Raw genomic sequence first — 22,772 nt, forward strand, 5'->3', positions numbered from 1 at the left:
GGAATGTCTTTCTCAAGGACCTGGGAGCCATCTCTTTGAAATTTGATCATTAGAAAACATTGGGCCCTCTCCTTAGTCTCTGTGTGACGGTAGGGGTCTGACTTCAAGAAGCACCAACTAGCAAATACATGGCTAATCCCAGTGCCCACCCTCCCTTCTCTAGCTCAGCTCAGAGCTTAAAAACTTTCCTGCTTTTTGTTTCAGTGAAGCTGAATTAATTTGTCTTCTCTTTCAAGTCTTGGTGCCTATTGCAATAATTGTGCATAAAAGTCTTTCTTACCATTTTTAACAAGTATTTCTCTTTAACAAAGAAAGGCTATGTTGCTTGCAGCAGATTATTAAAGAATACAATCTCTGTTCCTCCCTCCCTCCCTCTTTCTTCTTTTCTTCCTTCCTCCTTCTCTTTCTTCCCTTCTTTCCTTCCTCCCTCCCTCCATTTCTCCCTCTCTCCCTCCCTCCCTTTCCTCCATCACTCCCTCTGGATAATTTACTGAAATATTCATTCTGGGCCTGTTTTCTGCTGAAGGAGAAATCATATTACCCCGTTTATTCTGTCTGGAGGAACAATCAGGCTTCTGTTGCAGGCTTCCCTTGCCTGAGGTGAATTAACTATCTTCGACTTTTCAATTATGGGAAAAAGAATTGTACTCCCACAGCATTTTTCTTGCTATTTATTTATTCATTCATTCATTCATTCAGTGAGATCCAAATAAGAAGGCACTGGAACAGTATTTATTATTGAGAAATATCAAACATCAGTAGTAGCTATGATAGTCTAATCTTCATGTGAATATTAGAAGCGAAAAAATTCTGCATCACAAATGGACACATTTATCTAAGTAAACTTGTCATGTTCCAACCTTTCTAAGGCTTGGTTTTTTTTTTATTTATAAAATCACATTGTATATTTACAAATACAAAATGATATATATAGAGAGATATAGATATATATGTATAAATGAAAATGCTATTATATGTATATAATCTCTCACCAGCTTGTGCTTGTTCTTTTGGAAAGAAAAGTAAGATTACATATGTGAGAAGCAATTTTTCAAGATGGCATTATTGTAATAGCTACTCTATACCACTATATTGCTTATTGGAACCTGAACTTAAAACTGTGAAAGGACAGGAGTTTCTGCTGTAGGGCAATGGAATCAACAGTGTCTTTGCAGTGGCAGGGATACAAGTTTGATCAGCGGCCCAGCCCAGTAGGTTAAGGATCCAGCATTGCCTCAGCTGTGGCATAGGTCATAGCCCCAGCTTGGATTTGATTCCTGGCCTGGGAACTCCATATGCTGCAGGATGGCTAAAAAAGAAAAAAAGAAAAAAAAATTTAAAAATTGAAGAAAGTCCAAAGAAATCTATAGTTTTTTAAAAAATGTGAAAAGATAGTAATATAAAGGGATGGGATTAAGATGGCAGAATAGAAGGACTGGAGCTCAACTTCTCTCCTAAAAACAGCAAAAATTACAACTAAATGCTGAGCAATCGTCAACCAAATGGACTTTAAACCTTCAAAACGATATCCTACTCCAAAAGACAAAGAGGTAGGAGGGACAGTTATGTGATATAAGCAACCCCATACCTCCAAGTGGGAAGCCCCACAGACTGGAAAGTAACTGGTTCACAGAGACTCACCTACAGGAGTGAGAGTTCTGAACCCCACATCAAACTCTCACTTGTGGGGATCTGGCACTGGGAGAAAGAGCCCCTGGAGCATCTGGCATTGAAGGCCAGTGGGGCTTGTGCTCAGGAGCTCCACAGGACTGGGGGAAACGGAGACCCCATTCTTAAAAGGTGCACACAGACTTTTACGTGCATTGGGTCCCAGGGCAAAGCTAAGTCTCCTTAGGAATATGGGTCAAACCTGACTGCAGTTCTTCGAGGACATCCTGGGAAAACAGGGGTGAATGTGGCTTGTTGTGAGGGAAGGACATTGAAGGAAAAGCTATCGGGAATATTCAGCAACCGTGCCTTTCTCTGGAGGTGGCCATTTTGGGAAAATCTGGCCCCACCCATCAGCGCTGAGAAGCCCCAGGCTAAACAACAATCCCACCCCTCTGTAATCAGGCTGCCTAAAGACCGCCAGACACTCAGCCACCTCTAATCCAATCCAGAGACAAAGCCCCACCTACCAGAGGGATAGGAATCAGCTCCACCTACCAGTGGGCAGGCACGAGTCCCTCCCATCAGGAAACCTACAGCAAGCCCCCCATACTGACTTCAGCCACAAGGGGGGCAGACACCAGAAGTAAGAGGGGCTACAACTCTATTTTCTGGAAAAAGGTCACCACACCAAAAACCTATAAAAATGAAAAGACAGAGAACTATAACTCAGATGAGGGAGAAAGGAAAAACCCCAGAAAAACAGCTAACCCATGAGGAGATTCTCAGCCTCCAGGAAAAAGACTTTAGACTGTTGATGTGGAAGATGATGCAAGACATTGGAAATAAACTGGAGGCAAAGATGGATAACTTACAGGAAACACTGAGCAAAGAGATACAAGATATACAACTTAAACAAGAAGAGATGCAAAATACAATAACTGAAATAAAAAATTCACTAGAAGCAGTCAACAGCAGAATACAGGAGGCAGAAGAACAAATAAGCGAAGTGGAGGACAGATTAGTGGAAATTATGGATGCAGAACAGAGAAGAGAAAAAAGAATGAAAACAAATGAAGAGAGCCTCACGGAACTCCGGGACAACATTAAACACACCAACATCCTTATTATAGGGGTGCCAGAAGGAGAAGAGAGAGAGAAGGCGACAAAAAAAATATTCCAAGAGATAATAGCCGAAAGCTTCCCTCACATGGGAAAGGAACCACTCACTCAAATCCAGGAGGCACAACGAGTACCATATAAAATAAACCCAAGGAGGAACACACCAAGACACATAATAATCAAACTGACCAAAATTAAAGAGAAAACCTTGAAAGCAGCTAGGGAAAAGAAACAAGTAACACACAAGGGAACCCCAATAATCTGCAGATTTTTCAGCAGAAACTCTGCAGGCCAGAAGGGAGTGGCATGATATACTTAACGTGATGAAAGGCAAAAACCTCCAACGAAGATTACTTTACCCAGCAAGGCTCTCATTCAGATTTGAAGGAAAAATCAAAACCTTCACAGATAAGCAAAAGTTGAGAGAATTCAGCAACACTAAACCAGCCTTATGACAAATACTAAAGGAAATTCTCTAGGCAGAAAAGAAAAGACAGCAACAGGAAACAAAAATTCCACAAATGACAAGGCTCACCAGTAGAGGTATATATATATATACAGTAAAGATAGGAAATCATCCATGCACGATTATACCACCAAAATCAGAAATCATGAGAAGAGGTGGGTACAAATGTGGGACACCGGAGATGAACTTGCTATTAAGAGAACAACAACTTAAAACAATCTCATATACATATAGACTCTTACATCAAAACTTCAGAATAACTGCAAACCAAAAATCTACAATTGATACACAAACAAGGAATCTCTGGAGAAGAAATATATCTCATAGTAAATAAGTGCATAATCCACCATGAAGGGGGTCATTTGACATCATTCTTGGAATGCTGAAGTCTTCTTAGATCTGATTCTGATTTCCTCTCCATCAAAGAACTTATGATAATTATAATTAAATAATGCCACTGTACAATTAAATAATACAGTTCTATAATTGTATTATTAATAACCATTTATCTCCATGGTACAATGTAAAGTCTATAATGGCTTGTTTATCACATCACCTAGAATGGTGTAATGCCTTTATTGAAGAATCAATGAGATGGAACAAATTGTGAGGACATATTTATATAGTTACACTGTTTTTTAACCACCTTATGCATTTTATATTTTACTTATTTTCAGAGGGTGTATTATTTTTGTTATGCTTACCAGTTAAGTTATTCTTTTTACTATGCTATATAAAATATTTAATGGTATATAAGGCTTTCTTTATAAATTTTAGTTGCATAATATAACAATTTAATATAATGCTAATTTTTAAAGAAAAATTGAAATGTAATAGACAAAACTAAGTAGTAAAGATGAAATCCATAAAATTGGGATAAAGTATAGAATAAATTTCCTATTTGTCTCAGCATATTTTCCATTCCACTTCTCCAGTGGGAATCACTTAATCTGTTTCTTAAGATCCATGTTATAATAATCTGTGTGAATGTAATTGTGTGTAAATGTATGTATTTTATTCTGTTAAAAAGAATAAAAAAAATAAAAACCCCACCGCTATTTAATCATTTCTAATCAATGCATTAAGAACTAGGACTAACGAAAAATGGATCCAGAAAGAAAAAAGTATCAATATTTACACCAATGTTTACCTTTTTTGAAAAATCAAAAACAAAAACTGAAACTAACACACAGATAGAGGCAAGTTGACTGTTTAACAAGACAATAAATAAAAATGGAAATGTTTTTTGATTTACAAGCACTATATGGGAAATATTGTGGGTTGAAAAAAAATTCAAAAATATAAAATGACTCGGTCCCATCATGGCTCAGTGGTTAGCGAATCCAACTAGGAACCATGAGGTTGCGGGTCCAATCCCTGGCCTTGCTCAGTGGGTTAAGGATCCAGCGTTGCTGTGAGCTCTGGTGAAGTTTGCAGATGTGGCTCAGATCCCATGTTGCTGTGGCTATGGTGTAGGCCAGCAGCTGTAGGTCTGATTGGACCCTTAGCCTGGGAACCTCCATATGCTTCAGGTGTAGCCCTAGAAAGGACAAAAAGACAAATATATCTATATACATCTATAAAATGACTAAGAATATGTGTAATAAGAATAAAATTGACAAACCTCTGGCCAGACATTCAAGGAAGAGGAGAGAAAAAAAAAAAACAACAAAATAAGAAATGAAAAAGGAGAAATATTAATGGAACTGCAGAAATACAAAAATGATAAAAGAATACTATGAACAATTATGTAGCAACGAATTTGACAACCTAGAAGAGATGGACAACTTTCTAGAGATTTATAGCCCTCCAAAACTGAATCAAGAAGAAACAGATCAACTGAATAGACTGATCACTAGAAATGAAATTGAATATGCGTAAAAACACTCCCTATAAACAAAAGTCTAGGACCAGATGGCTTCACAGGCAAATTCTACCAAACATAGAAAGAAGAATTTATACCTATTCTTCTTAAACTTGTCCAAAAGGTTGAAGAAGAAACACTCCCAAAGACATTCTATGAAACTACCATTGCCCTAATATCAAAACCAGACAAAGATACTACCAAAAAAGAAAATTATAGGCCAATATGTCTGATGAATATAGATGCAAAAATTATCAACAAAATTTTAGCCAACTGAGTCCAACAACATATTAAAAAAATCATATACTACAACCAAGAAGGATTCACGCCAGGTTCACAAGGATGGATCAACATATGGAAATCAAACACCACACATTACAGTAACAAAAGAAAATCAAAAACCACATGATCATTTCAATAGATGCAGAAATAGCATTTGACAAAGTCCAACATCAATTCATGATCAAAACTTTTACCAAAGTGGGAATAGAGGGAACACAACTTAACATAATCAAAGCAATTTATGACAAACCCACAGCACATATAATACTCAACGGAGAAAAGCTGAAAGCCTTCTGCTAAAATCAGGAACAAGACAAGGTTGCCCACTCTCACAACTTTTATTCAGCACAGTGTTGGAAGTCCTAGCAACAGCGATCAGACAAATAAAAGAAATAAATGTATCCAAATCAGAAGAGAAGAGGTAAAATAGTCACTATATGCAGATTACATGATACTATATACAGAAAACCCTAAGAACTCCACATAAAAACTACTTGAACTGATCAATGAATTCAGCAAAGTAGCACGTTACAAGACTAACATTCAGAAATCAGGACGTTCCCATCGTGGCGCAGTGGTTAACGAATCTGACTAGGAACCATGAGGTTGCAGGTTTGATCCCTGCCCTTGCTCAGTGGGTTAACGATCCATCGTTGCCGTGAGCTGTGGTGTAGGTCGCAGATGCGGCTCGGATCCTGCATTGCTGTGGCTCTGGCATAGGCTGGCAGCTACAGCTCTGATTCGACCCCTAGCCTGGGAACCTCCATATGCTGCAGGAGTGGCCCAAGAAATGGCAAAAAGACAAAAAAAAAAGAAAAAAAAAGAAAAAAAAGAAATCGGTTGCATTTCTGTATACTAACAATGAAGTATTAGAAAAGGAATACAAAAATATAATGGCTTTTAAAATTGCACCCCCAAAATTTAAATACCTAGGAGTAAAACTGACCAAGGAGATGAAAGACTTATATGCTGAGAACTATAAAACATCAATCAAGGAAATTAAAGAGGATTCAAAGAAATGGAAAGATATTCCATGCTCTTGGGTTGGAAGAATTAATACTGTAAAAATGGCCAAACCACCCAAAGCAATCTACAGATTCAAAGCAATCCCTATCAACTTACCCATGACATTTTTCATAGAACTAGAACAAAAAATCCAAACATTTATATGAAACCGTAAAAGACCAGAATTGCCAAAACCAAGCTGGAGGCATAATTCTCCCAGACTTCAGGCAATATTACAAAGCCACAGTCATCAAGACAGTGTGGTACTGGTACCAAAACAGATATACAGACCAATGGAACATAATAGAGAACCCAGAAAAAAACCAGACACCTACAGTCAATTAATCTTTCACAAAGGAGGCAAGAATATAAAACGGGAAAAAGACAGTCTTTTCAGCAAGTAGTGCTGGGGAAAACTGGACAGCCACATGTAAATCAATGAAACTGGAACACCTCCTCATGCCATGCATAAAATGGCTTAAAGACTTAAACATAAGACACCAAAAAACTTCTAGAAGAGCAATAGGCAAAACATTCTCTGACATCAACCTTACAAATATTTTCTTAGGTCAGTCTCCCAAGGCAACAGAAATAAAAGCAAAAATAAGCCAATGGGACCTAATCAAATTGACAAGATTTTGCACAGCAAAGGAAACCATTAAAACAAAACAAAACAAAAAAAACGATGTATAGAAAGGGAGAAAATAGTTTCAAACAATGCAACTGACAAGGGCTTAATTTCTAAAATATACAAACAACTTATACAGCTCATCAGCAAAAAAATCAACCACCCAATTGAACTTGAATAGCCATTTCTCTAAAGAAGGTATATAGATGGCCAACACGCACATGAAAAAAATGCTCAACATCACTGATAAAAGAGAAATGCAAATCAAAACTACTATGAGGTACTACCTCACACCATCATTAACAAATGGACCAATAACAAATGCTGGAAAAGGTGTGGAGAAAAGGGTACCCTCCTTCACTGTTGGTGGGAATGTAAATTGGTACGACCATTATGGAAAACAGTATGGAGGTTCCTCAGAAAATGAAATATAGAACTACCATATGATTCAGCAATCCCACTCTTGGGGATGTATCCAGACAAAACTTTCCTTAAAAAGACACATGCACCCATGTGTCCATTGCAGCACTATTCACAGTAAACAAGACATGGAAACAACCTAAATGTCCATTGACAGATGACTAGATTAAGAAGATGTGGTATATATACACAATAGAATATTACTCAGCCATCAAAAAAGAACAAAATAATGCCATTTGCTGAAACATGGATTGAACTCGAGACTCTCATACTCAGTGAAGTAAGTCAGAAAGAGAAAGAAAAATACCATATGATATCACTTATATTTAGAATCCAATATAAGGCATAAATGAACCTTTCCACAGAAGAGAAACCCATGGACTTGGAAAACAGACTTGTTGCTAAAAGGGAGGGGGAGGGAGTGGGATGGATTGGGAATCTGGGGTTAATAGATGCAAACTATTGCATTTGGAGTGGGTAAGCAATGAGAACCTGCTGTATAGCACAGGGAACAATACTTACCCACTTTTGGTGGAACATGATGTAGGATAATGTGAGGAAAAGAATATATATGTGACTGGGTTAATTTGCTGTACAGTAGAAATTGACAGAACACTGTAAACCAACTCTTATGACAAAAATAAAAATCATTAAAAATGCAAAAAATGTACTAAGTTTATGATATAAATCTTACTGAGGAAAATAAAAAATTTTAGTAGGTGGAGATACATCTGATTTACCTGGATTAGGAGAAATTTTATTCAAGTGTCAATTGTAACCAAGTTATTTTGGTCAATGTAAGACACGATAATTATTAGACTCCAACTGAAACATTATACACGCCACTTGGATGAATTAAGTTTCTGTGCTACAACTGAACGTGGAATTATTACATTACTACCAGGAATCTGTTTATGGCTCATCTTTATTTTTTATGTGTCACTATTTCCTCAAGTTTGCAACTGCTACCAAGAATTCATGCTGATGGATGGCATCACTTTTGTGCATTAAAAGAAACAAAATGTAATTTGGATAAAGTATAAAAAGAAACCTACTCTTCCAGATACAATTATAATTATTAAATTAGTGCTTAGAAGAATTTAAACACAGATAGGTTTACTCCAATAATCAAGGTTTATCATAGTGGATTTTAAATAATCTCATCAAAACATGAAATAGCATTATAAAGATAAATCATCTTTCAGATCTTCCAAATAGGTGTACTTTCTGCTTATACACTGTGATTCCTGGAATTTATTATTTGGGATGATCTTGTAGTTTGCAACTGTCAAAAATGTTCCAAATATTGTTTGAACTTGTACGTCATCATGGTCTATTTCAGGTATTAAAAGAAATGAGTTATAATGAAAACAAAAGTCATGAGATTGCTTAGAAGATCTTTTCAAAAGCTTTCATCATTTTTAGAATGAATTTGACATAGGTTTAGCATTAACATGGATTGCAATCTGATAATCAGCCATTTTAATTTTATAGTTATAGTAAAGTTTTCTTATTTATTTATTTATTTATTTATTTATTTATTATTTTGTTTTTTCTCTTTATGGCCACATCTGCAGCATATTGAAGTTCCTAGGCTAGGGGTTGAATCAAAGCTGCAGCTGAGGCCTGTACCACAGCCATGGCAATGCCATATCTGAGCTACATCTGTGTCCTACACTGCAGCTTGAGGCAATGCTGGATCCTTAACCCACTGAACAAGGCCAGGGATTGAACCCGCATCCATACGGAAAAAGAGTCAGGTCCTTAACTGACTGAGACACAGTGGGAACTCAATGTTTTCTTTTCTAAATGATGGGTGATGTTTAGACTTTACTTGCTTGGGTGTATTATAATATTCATATGAAAAATAAGTACACCACTAACAATTGTTCAATTATACACAGTTTTTAAATACTCTATAAAGGCAAAAAGAATACACATATTTGCATAAAAACTAGTCACTGTCTTTTCCAAATTGGAGGCTTACTTTATTGGTACATATAACCTAGGTCTACTTAATAAATTAACTTTTTTCAGTCTTCCTGTTTATGTTAGTTTCAGTTCCTTAGCTAAGATTAGGTGAAGTGAAATCCTTAACATTCTAAACATATTAACTTGTATATAAACAGGAAGATTCAAAGGAGGTTAGCTGGATCAAGGGTTAGACCTACTAATGAATTATAGTCTTAGACTGTAAAAGAAAACAGTGTTAGATTTTAGTGTATTTTCCAGCAAAATCTTTATGGTTTTATTTTTCTCAGTGTTTCTCTCATGACCATGCAAGAATATAAAAACTGAACAACATACGTCACTAAAGAACATTCTTCTAAGGAACAGGTGTAGAACAGAATTATGTGCAAGTCCTCAGAGACAAGTAAGAAGACAAGGAGATAAAAATGCATTTTCACTCTGCTAAAGCAAATAGCTATTTAAAAGATTTCTTGCAGGGTCAGGAACAAGACTATGAAAAATTCACAAGGTTGGTTAGTTAGGGTGAGCAAAGTCACTTTACTTTCCAAAGTTTTTAAACTTTAAGAAAGTTTTAAATCCAAGGCTGTTATGATATTAAACTGTCCAGCCATGGCTATTGTTAATGCTTTTTTTTGTATATATAATATCCAAAATAGTTTTATTGAACTGACTTAAGGTGGTTTGCTCTTTGTGAGGGGATGTTAGAGAATTTAATTTCAGTCATAGGAATGATGATTTTTCTAGACATTATTTACTTTGCTCAAATGAGCAGCATTCTGGTACTTAACTTCAATGCTATTGGATAAGATCAGAGATACTGACTGTGGCTATATAACTCATGTTTTCTTAATAAAAGTCTCAATAGTTAAACCTGACATTTTACCTGTGACCTTGGGTGCCAGGACATATTATTTTATCAACTGATGGAGCATGCATGTGTTTCTCCTGAAGTTATGGAAGGAATTAGATTACTATTCTTCCATCCTGGAGAACCTGTCCAATGTTTTTCCTAAGTAGATCCATCATGCTCTTTGTTTCATTAAATTGAGTAATGAGACGATGAGGGTTCCTAAGGTCTAGTTGACTGTCTAGCTTAGTGTAACCTGTGTTAAATGTAGGTTATGGGAGTTCTATTTAACTCCTGCTTTCTCCACCTACTGTCTCATGAACACCTACTTCTAGTTGAGTAAACATGAGTTTAGTTGATATTCTATAGCAGCAGTAGAAACAGTCTCTGCAATGACAGCAGCTCAAAGACTAAGTAGGTTGCCACTCACTTTCATTGTTTCCATTTCAAAGTACCAAGGGCAGGTAAAATTGCATATGTTAAGTCTAAAACAGAAATGGATTCCTCATGCTTATATACTTCATCAATAATAATGTGAATTATTCTTTTTAAGTTTTTGACTAAACTAGACAATGGGATTCAATTGCATGGACTAACATCTATAGCAAAACTCACTGTTTTTGAGGCAGGTGTATCTTCCTAATGTTAGGATTTTATAGCAAGAGAGAACACCTTTAGCCAACATTTGGAAATTTTCTTAGATGAGGTACTTTTTCAGTAATCCTCATCAATGTTGAAAAATGTGGCCCCTGACATGTGGGAGATTTTACACTATGTAAAGCCTGTAAAATCCCAAGTTTTTGCTTAGCTGGTCTGTCATTGTCTTTTAGACAGTGATGCATAGCAAAACTTTCATTGCCCTTGAAACTTGGCTCTTGAACTATAATTTGAAACAAACAGCTGGTCTCATAAAAAGAAACTGTGATTGAAAAGACATTTTCATGAATGGAGTAATTGAAAGTATATGACTTCATTTCATGCATTTATGGTAATGCACTGAGTCTGTACAGTAAATATGCTGGGATGGCTATAAGCCTTTCAGATGTAGTCATGGATCATTGAAGGCTGAAATTGGTTCATCCTTGTATTAGGGAAAATAATGTGTGTGTTTAAATGAAAAATAAATTAAAAAAACAACAACCCTGAATTTTAGTTAAAATTCTGCATCAGGTCAGAAATAGTGATAGCCCTTAAGACTTTTTAATTTCCTGTAAGAAGGATAAAAATGCACAAAGGAAACAATTGTAAGACATGAGGGATCCCAAGACGGGATAAGTATCTCATTTAGTGCCCTGTGTGTTCCTGTAAGGGGAAATCGAGACTCATTTCATCTGTTCTCTCTCTCATTTCTAAGTCAGGAGAAAGATGGGAGAGATTGTGACCCTGGGTCAGGGAAAAAAGTGATTCCTCTGTGTCCTTCTGGGATAACAGCACCAGGCACAGGGATTTTAGTGTAAAAATGTAGGAGGTGAAAACTCCAAGTGTTTGTACTTGATTAGATTTTGTCTTTTTGGATTTAAGGCCTCTCTTGTGGCTTATTTTGGATTGACTTTCTTTTTTCCTTCCTTGAAGAGGACTCTCAATTGGACTCTGGAGCTGGCTCCTGCTGCGGAGGAGTTTTCTGTTCCCCTCCCCCACTCCCACGGGCGGCCCTCGGGTTCACTGAAAAGACACCTGGGGGTTGAATTGTTTTGACTGCTGTTCATGGCCTGAGGGGAAAATGCACTGTATCCTCAACATGGTTTTGCTTAAATTCTTCTTTTCTGGGTTCCTCTCTTTCAGAGTGCTACTGTTTAGTGGGCCATGGTTAGGGTATGCCCTGGGGTGGGGAGGGGAGGATTTGAGCTTCTCTGCTCTTTCTGGAGTGAAGAATGGAAAGCAGGTGAATGTAGGCCTGTCTTCAGCCTAAAGGAACACCTTGCTTTCTCAGTCTAACAAGCTTGCCATGTTAGGAGTTGTGTTTGAGTTAAAGCCTCTTTATTTTTTTCCTTCCAGTTTCAATGAGATGTAGTTGAACATACAGCACTTTGTAAGTTTAGAGTGTATGACATGATTACTGCAATACTTTTAGTGAATTCATTATTGCCTTTAGATACAAAATAAAAGAAAAAAAATTTTCATTGTCGTAAGAACTATTAGGATTTACTCAACAGCTTTCATATAAAACACACAGCAGTGTTAATTATATTTATCATGTTGTATGTTACACACAAGTACTTATTAATCTTATAATTGGAAGTTCGAACCTTTTGACTACCTTCATCCAATTCAGTCTCCCCTCATCCCCCACCTCTGTTAACCACAATCTGATCTCTTTTTCTGTGAATTTGTTCATTTGTTTTTGAAGTATAACTGACCTGCAACACTCTGTTAGTCCATGGTGCACAACATAGTGATAGGATATTTCTATACATTTCAAAATGATCACCCTGATAAGTCCAGTTACCATCTGTCACCATACAAAGATAATACATAATTATTGACTATATTCCCCACACTGTAGTTTTCATACTAGTGACTCACTTATTTTTAACTGGAAGTTTATGCCTTTTAAACCTGCTCATCTATTTCTATTATTCCCCTTGTCCCTGGAAACCACCTGTTTGTTCTCTGTATCTATGATTCTGTGCATGTTTTATTATGTTTGTTTTGATTTTCAGATCCCATGTATAAGTGAACTCTTACAGTATTTGCCTTCTTATTTATGACTTATTTCACTTAGCATAATACTGTCTAATCCATCCACGTTGTTGGCACATAGTACGATTTCATTTTTTATTTTTTGCCTTTTTTTGGGGTCTGCACCTGTGGCATATGAGAGTTCCCTGCCTAGGGGTCCAATTGGAGCTGCAGCTGTTGGCCTATGCCACAGACACAGCAACTCCAGATCTGATCTGCATCTGTGATCTAACACCACATCTCATGACAATGCCAGGTCCTTAACCCACTGAACAAGGCCAGAGATTCAACCAGCATCCTCATGTATACTAGTTGAATTTGTTTATGCTGCCCCACAAGGGGCACTCTGATTTCATTTTTTAAATGATTGAATAATACTCAAGTGAGTATGAGTGTGTGTGTATACTCCAGCTTCAATGTCTATTCAGCTATCAATGGACATTAAGTTGTTTCCATATCTTGGCTGTTGTAAACAATGCTGCAATGAAAAAAGGGGTGAATATATCTTTTTAAATTATTTTTTGTTTTCTTTATATATTCAGGAGTGGAATTGCTAGATTATATGGTAAATTTGTGTATAATTTCTCAAGGAACTATTAATTTCTCAAGGAATTCTTTTCCACAGTGGCTGACCAATTTACGTTCTCATCAACAGTGCATGAGGGTTTTCTTTGCTCCACATCCTTGCCAACACTTATCTGTTATCTTTTTGATAATAATTATTCTGACAGTGTGAGGTGATATCTCATTGTGGTTTTGATTTGCATTTCCTAAAGGATTAGTGATTTTATTTTTTTTATTTTTTATTTTTTTTTTGCTTTTTAAGGGCCGCACTCATGGCATATGGAGGTTCCCAGGCCAGGGGTCGAATCGGAGCCACAGCTGCTGGCCTACACTATAGCCACAGCAACGCAGGATCTGAACTGTGTCTGTGACCTACACCACAGCTCACGGCAACTCTGCATACTGAGCCCACTGAGCAAGGCCAGGGATCGAACCCACAACCTCATGGTTCCTACTCAGATTCATTTCCGCTGCGCCACGACGGGAACGCCTGAGGATTAGTGATTTTTAATATCTTTTTTATGTGCCTGTTGCCTATCTGTAGGTCTTCTGAATGTCTCTTCAGATCCTGCCCATTCTACAATCAGATTTTTGTTTGATTTTTGGTGTTGAGTTGTATGAGTAATTTGTGTATTTTTGATATTAACCCCTTATCAGATGTGTTGTTTGCAAATATCTTCTCCCATTCAGTAGGTGGCCTTTTCATTTTGTTGACACTTTTCTTCATTGTGCCAATGCTTTTCAGTTTGATGTATTTCCATTTGTCTATTTTGCTCATTTTCCTTGCCCAAGAAAATGGATGTACAAAAATATTACTAAGACTAGTGTCAAAGGATGTACCGCCTATGTATGTACAAAAATATTACTCAGACTGGTGTCAAAGGATGTACCACCTATCTATCCTGCAATCTACTGAATTTATTTATTAGTTCTAATATATATATATATATATTTTACATTGCATCTTTAGGATTTTCTATATATAGTATCATGTCATCTGCAAAGTTTTACTCCTTCCTTTTCAACTTGTATTTCTTTTATTTATTTTTCTTGTCTAATTGATGTGGCTAGAACTTCCAATGCTGTTTTGAAATAGAGATGAGAGTGGTCATCTTGTCTTGTTCCTTATCTTAGAGAAAATACTTTTAGCTTTTCATTGTTGGGTATAATGTGAGCTGTGGGCTTGTAATGTATGGGTTTTAATATAGTGTCATAGTGTTGTGGTTGGAGAAGATATTTGATATGCTTTCAGTCTCCCTAAATTTATTGGGGCTTGTTTTGTGACCTAGCATGTGAGCTATTCTATAGAATGATCAGGTGTACTTTTAAAGAATATATATCCTGCTGCTTTTGGATGGAATGTTCTATATATATTTCTTAAATACACCTGGTATAATGTATCATTTAAGGCCAGTGTTTCTTTATGATTTTCTCTCTAGATAATCTGTCCATTGACATAACTGGTATGTTAAAGTCCCCTACTATTATTACCTTATTGTCAGTTTCTCCCTTTATATCTGCTAATATTTGCTTTATGTACTTAGGTACATACACTGTAAATATACAATTTACAATATGTATTATTTTCTTTATGTATTTATGTACATACATTGTAAATATACAATTTACAATATGTATTATTTATTATATAACATAATGTATATATATTTATAGTTATTATATCTTCTTGTCAGATGGATCCCTTTATTATTATATAATGGTGTAGGGTTTTTTTGAGGGGCTTGTCTCTTATAACCATATAATTTAATTTAACTTATTTATATATTTAAAAAAATTTTATTAGAATATAGTCAACTTAAAAAGTTATGTTAATTTCAGATGTACATCAAAGTAAATCAGTTATGCATATATCCATTACTTTTCAGATTCTTTTCTGATATAGATTATTACACAGTATTGAGTAAATTTATTTGTGTTGTACAGTAGTTCCTTGTTACCCATCTATTTTATATATAGTCAATTGTATATATCAATCCCAATCCCCTAATATATCCCCTACCCACCATATTTCCCCTTTGATTAACATAAGTTTGGTTTTAAAATCTTTGAGTCTATTTCTGTTTTGTAAGTTCTATTGTATCATTTCTATTAGATTCCACATGTTAGTGATCACATATAATATTTGTCTTTCTCTGCCTGACTTACTTCACTTAGTATAATTTCTAGGTTTATCTGTGTTGCTGCAAATGGCATTATTTTGTTCTTTTTATGGCTGAGTAATATTCCATTGTATATATGTAGCACATCCTCTTTATCCAATCCTCTGATCATGGACATTTAGGTTGCTTCTATGTCTTGGCTATTGTGAATAGTGCTGCAATGAATATTGGGGTACATGTATTATTTCGAATCATGGCTTTCCCTGGATCTATGCCCAGGGGTGGGATTCCTGGGTTATATGCTCATTCTCTTTATTTTTTTAAGGAAACTCCATACTACCCTCCATGGTGGTTGCACCAATTTACACTTCCACAGTAGTGTAAGAGGGGTCCCTTTTCTCCCCACACTCTCTGGCATTTATGGTTTATAGACATTTTGATGATGGTCATCTGACTGGTGTGAGGTGATTCCTCATTGTAGTTTTGATTGCCTCTCTCCAATAATCAGTGATATTGAGCATCTTTTCATGTCCTTTTTGGCCATCTGTCTCTCTTCTTTGGAGAAATGTCTGTTCAGATCTTCTGGACCTTTTTTTATTTGTTCTTTTTAGGGCCACACCCATGGCATATGGAAGTTCCCAGGCTAGGTGTCGAATTGGACCTGCAGCTTCCAGCCTACCCACAGCTGCAGCAACACAGTATCTGAGCAATGTCTATGGCTCACCACAGCTCATGGCAATGTCAGATCCTTCACCCACTGAGTGGGGCCAGGGATCAAACTTGTGTCCTCATGGATACTAGTTGGGTTCATTACTGCCAAGCCACAATGGGAACTACTCTTTTTTTTTCTTCTGGCCCTTCTTGATTGGGCTGTTTGGTTTTTGATATAAAATTGCAAGAGATGTTTGCATATTTGGGGGATTAATCCCTCATTGTTCATTTCATTTGCAGGGATTTTTTTTCCTATTCTCTAGGTTGTCTTTTCATTTTAATACTCTTTAAATTATCTTTTGTCTTATATAAATATTGCTACCTGGACTTACTTGTGATACCCATTTGCATAGAATACATTTTACGTTCCCTCACTTTCTGTCTGTGTTTGTCTTTAGATTTGGAGTGAGGCAGCATATAGATGTCTTGTTTTTGTTCCCATACAACCACTCTATTTCTTTTGATTAAGCATTTGGTCCATACACTTTAAAAATATTTATTGATAGGTATGTACTTATTGCCATTTTGTTGATAGCTTGGAGATTGTTTTTGTCATCCTTTTTTGTTCTTTCCTTTCTTCTCTTGTGATTTGATGACTATCTGTAGTGTTACATTTGGAAGCCATTTTGTGTGTGTGTATATGTCTATTATAGATTTTTTGGTTTGTGGTTACCATGATACATATATATGGTTATTTTAAGTTTATGCTCTTTTAAATTCAAACACATTTTAACAACGCTGCATTTTTACTATCCCCCCATTTAATGTTTTTGTGATCATGTTTTTTTTTCTATATCCCTCAACTATTTATTGTGGATATAGATGATTTTACTACTTTTATCTTTTAACCTTCCTACTAGCTTTATTCATGGTTGATTTACTATCTTTACCATATATTTGCCTTTACCAGTGAGATTTTTCCCTTTATAATATTCATTTTTCTAGTTGTGGTCTTTGTTTTCTACTTAGAGAAGTTCCCTTAACATTTCCTGTAAAGCCACTTTGTAGTGCTGAACTCTTTTGGCTTTTGCATATCTGTAAAACTCTTTTTCTCTCCTTCAAATTTGAATGATAATCTTTCTGGGTAGAGTATTCTTAGTTGTAGACTTTTCCATTTCATCATACCACTCTTTTCTGGCCTTCAGAGTTTCTGCTGAAAAGTCAGTTGATAGCCTTATGAAAGTTCCCTTGTATAAAACAAGTTGCTTTTTCCTTGCTGCTTTTAATATTCTATTTGTCTTTAATTTTTTCAATTTTAATTACAATGTGTCATAATGTGTTCCTCTAGATTAATCCTGTTTGGGACTCTCTTAGACTTGGATGTCTGTTTTCCTTTCCTATTTTGGGGAAGTTTTAAGCTATTATGTCTTCAAATATGTCCTCTGTCTCTTTCTCTCTTTCTCCTTCTGAGACCCTTATGAATGTTAGTTTGTTTGATATCCTTATACTATTCCCATTTTTAAAAATACTTTTTTTCCTGTTTCTTTTGAAGCATTTCCACTACTCTGTCTTCCAGTTCACTGACCTATCCATCTGTATCATCTAACCTAGTGCTGATTCCTTTTCATGCATTTAAAAATTCCATTTGTTGTATTTTTAATGCTGGTTCTTCTATATATTTTTTAATTCTTTGTGGACATTCTCACTGTATTCATCCATTTTTCTCCTGAGTTCTTTAAGCAACTTTATGATCCTTACTCTGAACTCTTTATTGAGTAGATTGTTTATCTCCATTTAGCTTAGCTCTTCTTTGGGGTTTTATCTTGTTCCTTCATTTTGAAAATATTCCTCTGTCATCTCATTTTGCCTGACTCTGAATTTTTAAGTATGTGGGTGTGTGTGCATTAGGTAAGTTGTTTACATTTCTCTATCTTGGCTAAGTGGCCATATATAGGAGACATCCTATGTGACCTAGGAGCACGTTTTTTTCTTTTCACCAGAGCTGTGTGCTCTAGAGGTGTCTCCTACACAGACTGCATGTGTCGTTCTATTGTGGTGGGCTGAGTAGTGTGAGTGTGCTCACACATGTGGCTGCTCTCCTCTTGATTGATTGCCAACCCTTCCTAGTGATGAGACTTCCAATCACTGTGGGTGGAGCTAGGTCCTGGCACAGCTGGCTGCGCATTATGGTGAGTCCTGGTTCTGGGCCCACCCAGTGGTAGGTAAGGCCAGGTCCATGGATCTCTGGTTGTTGGAGTTTGGGGGTCCTTGAGCTATTGTGGACCTGCTAATGGACAGGGCTGAGTCCTGATGCAGCTGGCTGTGAGACCCCAGGCTTTCCTGGGACTAATGCTGGCCCACAGTTGTGTGGGGCCAGGTTTGGGCTCTGTGGTAGGTGAGGCCATGTTGTGGGGCAGCCTCTGGTATCAGGAAGGCCTACATTTGCTGCAGCCAGCTGGTAGATGGGTCTGTATCCCTGTGTAGCTAGCTGCTTGGCTGGGTAGAGGGGTCTCAGGACTGGTGCTGACTGGCTAGTGAGAAGGTTCAGGTCCTGGCACTAATAAATTCTAGGGAAGACTCCAAAATGGTGCTTGCCAGCAACAGTGACCTTGTGGCAGAACAAGCTCCCCCAAATAACTACTGCCCCTGTCTATATCCCTAGGGCAAGTCCCAGGTGCCTCCTGACTCTCTGGGAAGCTCTCCAAGATCAGAAAGTGGGTCTGATTTGGGCTCCTCTCAAATTACTGCTACTTTCCTGGGTCTCGGAGTGTGTAAGATTTATGTGCACCCTTTGAGAATGGGTTGTCTATTTCCTACAGCCCTTTGGCTCTCCTGGAAATAAGCCTTGCTGGCCTTCAAAGCCAAACATTCTGGCGCTCTTCATCATGGTGCAGGACCCCTGGGCTGAGGAGCCCAATGTTGGACTGGTACTCCTTGCTCCTTGGAGAGATCTTCTGAAATTGTGATTATCCTCCCTTCCTGGGTCTCTTACCTGGGGGTCTGGATCTTGACTGCATCACATCTTCACCCATTCTACTGATCTTGTTGTGTTTTTTTTCCTTTATATTTTTAGTTGTAGAAGATCTTTTCTGCTATTCTTCAGGTCATTCTTATTGATAGCAGCTCTGTAAATAGTTGTAATTTTGGCATGTAAATTTTGCATACCCATGAGCTCAGGGTCTTCCTACTTTAATATCTTGGCCATTTCCCTAAAGCCTTCCATATATGGAAGTTCTCAGGCAAGGGGTGGAATCGGAGCTACACCTGCTGACCTATGGCACAGCCACAGCCACAGGAATGTAGAATCTGAGCCACGTCTGTGACCTACACCACAGCTTATGGCATGCTAGATTCCCAACCCACTGAGCAAGGCCAAGGTTCGAATCTGCTTCCTCAGGGATTCTAGTCAGATTCATTTCCACTGTACCACAATGGGAAGTCCTGACAACTGGTTCTTTGATAAAGCACCTCTGATAGAATATTTATAGAGATAAAGATTAGGATTGATTTTCTAGTCATACCTGCATTTTTCAAAAAACATTATGGAAAATTAGACGTACAGAAAGGTAGATAGAAGAGTATAAGGAGACTGATTTACTCATTACCAAGCTTCAATAATTATTTATATATATGAGCACTCTTATTTCATCTAGGCCCCTACTCAGTTTCCCCAAACCCATTCATATTATTACAAAATAATCTAAGCCATCATTTCACTTCCACTACAAATATTTTATAATACTATATATATTTTATCTATCTTTCTTTCTCTTTCTCTCTCCCTGCAGCATATAGAAGTTCCCCAGGCAAGGGACTGAATCCAAACCTCAGCTGCTACTTATCTCTCAGCTGCAGAAATGCTGGATTCTTTTTTTTTTTTTTTTTTTTTTGTCTTTGTTTTGCTATTTCTTGGGCCGCTCCCGCGGCATATGGAGGTTCCCAGGCTAGGGGTCGAATCGGAGCTGTTGCCACTGGCCTACGCCAGAGCCACAGCAACACGGGATCCGAGCCGCGTCTGCAACCTACACCACAGCTCACGGCAATGCCGGATCATTAACCCACTGAGCAAGGCCAGGTACTGAACCCGCAATCTCATGGTTCCTAGTTGGATTTGTTAACCACTGCGCCAGGACGGGAACTCCTGGATTCTTAACACACTAAACCGCAGGGTGAACTCCTAAATGTATTTTAAATACTATGCCACACTTCTTAGGTTCAGTATGTAATATTATTCTGAGAAGATAAAATTATTATAAGGTGTTTTGGGGTGTTTATTGGGCTAAATTGGTTAAGTTTTATAGGGACCTTCAAAACTTACAATGAATCCCATGATAAGTCATAGTTGTGATGACTTAGCTCTACAATATGACATGATAGAAAAGCTTCTAATGTGATAAAGTCAAGTTCCATGTGTTCCTTGTCACTCTAATTTAAGTGCTGACATTCCAAAATGGAATCAGTTTTTCCAGACCAAGTTCAAATTTAGCAATAAATTGTATGGCCAAAATGCCAAGTGGCACATAATCTTGGATCCGCCACAGACATCACTCCCAACATCTGGAATGGTTAAATGGTGACTCAAGAAGTCACAATAAAAATCCACTGGAGAGAGGATCACAAATCCTGGAAGCCTCAGGTATATCAGTCTGCCAACCAATCACTGCTGGGCTTCCTGTGACTCAGCTTGGTAGAATCACCATGATTTCTAAGCAATTCCCAAAAATTCTGTTAAAAATCTTAGTAGGCATCACATTTGTATCTCTACAACATTTAGCATGTCTATAGGTGCATGGTAGGTATTAGAAATTTTTATGCTCAATTCAGTGAGGAGTGGACATAGGATGGCACTTTGAAAGCAGAACTGCAGTGGGCACATTGAAGCATTTCATGAAATATTAATTAGCTGCCTCTTTTTAGAAAATTCAGATGCAGAGATACATTTTTGGCATGTGGCAAACAGCTACAATGATGGATGACTGTGTTTTACTGTTACGTGGTTAATATATAGACACACACTCTGGAAAGATTTACATAAACAGGTATATAGTAGGCACATAGTGATAGGTGGGAGACTGGCTCCTAAGCCTGAGAAAATCATGTTAATGGAATCCTTTCATCAGAGGCACTGATAAAAATAATGCCCCTTGGCAGAGAGCATTAAAAGGTCATATTGCCATTCACAATATTGTAATGGGAGAGACTAGGGAAAGAGTTTGACACAGGCTTATGATACAGAAATTTTCTCTGTGATTGCATAGTCCCAAGGTACTTATTTGCACTTTCTTTATTCTTCTTTTTATGATTGCCCATGGGGCATATGGAAGTTCTCAGGCCAGGAGTTGAATCGGAGCTGCAGTTGCAGGCCTACAACACAGCCACAGCAATACTGGACCCAAGCTGCATCTGTGACTTATGCTGCAGCTTGCAGCAATGTCGGATCCTTAACCTATTGTGCAAGGCCAGGGATTGAACCCTCATCCTCATGCATACTAGTAGAATTCTTAACCTGCTAAGCTACAACAGGAACTCCCCAAGGTACTTATTTAAATTATCGTCATATAGATTTTTACATTCTTCAGAATTATTATGATAATTTTTAGAGATGAGGGCAGAAGGTATTGACATATATGATAAATATAAATGAATCCTTCCTATCAGTTATTTTTCTTCCATGTGGGCTAAAAGAACTAGGAAAGGATCAGTTTATCAATAACTATAGAAAAACCCATTATTGCAAATTAGAACTTAGATCAGATGGGGCTGTGTGAAATCTGGGAGTGAGAGTGGTCACAGGCCACCAAATGGATGTTTCAACTCAACTCTATTAATTCTGCTGCAGGGAGGTCAAAAGTGGGTTTAGAGGAGGGCTAATTTACAGTTCTCACCTCTTAAGGCATGGTGACTTTGCCCAGAGGTCAACATGATCCATCAGTGCCTCCATTTCTGACACATCTGATTAGCAACTCCTTATCTTTGGTGGAGGGGAGCTAGAAGGGAGGTTGGCAGAGAACAAAGGGTAGGTGATTGCAGCTTCTCTTTGTTATTTATTAGTAGTTAATAGTTATGCCACGTTAAAGCTAACCTGCAACTGATGTTACTCCGGGCTCTCTAGATAAATAAGGTCACAGTACAGCTACATAGAGTTTGTTGGTTTAAAACTTATGCCTGCTAATACTCCATTCCCCTGAACATTATCTTCAAGTATTTCTGGACACAGCTGAATCATGTAGGCAACACTTCTATCGTATCTATCCACTCTCTTTTGCTGCTCAAAGAGGTGCTATACCTGCTTTACCTGCCTTTTTTTTTTTTTTCTTCCAGGCACAATTCCCTTTTGCTGTCCCTTGTGTTCTAAAGGTATCAAAATTTCCTGGTAGTCTGTGGTGGAATGAGTAAGAAAGTCTCTTTCCTACTGGATTTACCCTGTACTACATGCCAGAGGCAGTGCTGCTTAGATTCAGGTGGTTAATAAAAAAATAGTCATGTTTTTACTTGAGACTCTTTGAAACTAGGATACCCAAATATGTATTCAGGCTGAGCTAAGT

General features: G+C 37.3%; 2 protein-coding genes across 2 annotated transcripts in view; one reads left to right on the forward strand and one right to left on the reverse strand.

Moving 5' to 3' along the window:
• Positions 1–19,259, reverse strand: part of AGR3 (anterior gradient 3, protein disulphide isomerase family member) — a 79,451-nt gene extending 60,192 nt beyond the window's left edge. Inside the window, 1 exon segment of the mRNA XM_084978601.1 lies at positions 19,220–19,259. Coding sequence (XP_084834727.1) covers positions 19,220–19,259 — 40 coding nt within the window.
• Positions 1–22,772, forward strand: part of AHR (aryl hydrocarbon receptor) — a 489,182-nt gene that overhangs the window by 93,327 nt on the left and 373,083 nt on the right. The gene's annotated exons all lie outside the window — the stretch shown is intronic.

Source organism: Sus scrofa, chromosome 9 (genome assembly GCF_054392235.1).
Source record: "Sus scrofa isolate SSC_HxYL_T2T_F1_AM1 chromosome 9, Sscrofa_HxYL_maternal_Yorkshire_Landrace_v2.0, whole genome shotgun sequence".
In the NCBI taxonomy this organism is placed as follows: domain Eukaryota; kingdom Metazoa; phylum Chordata; class Mammalia; order Artiodactyla; family Suidae; genus Sus; species Sus scrofa.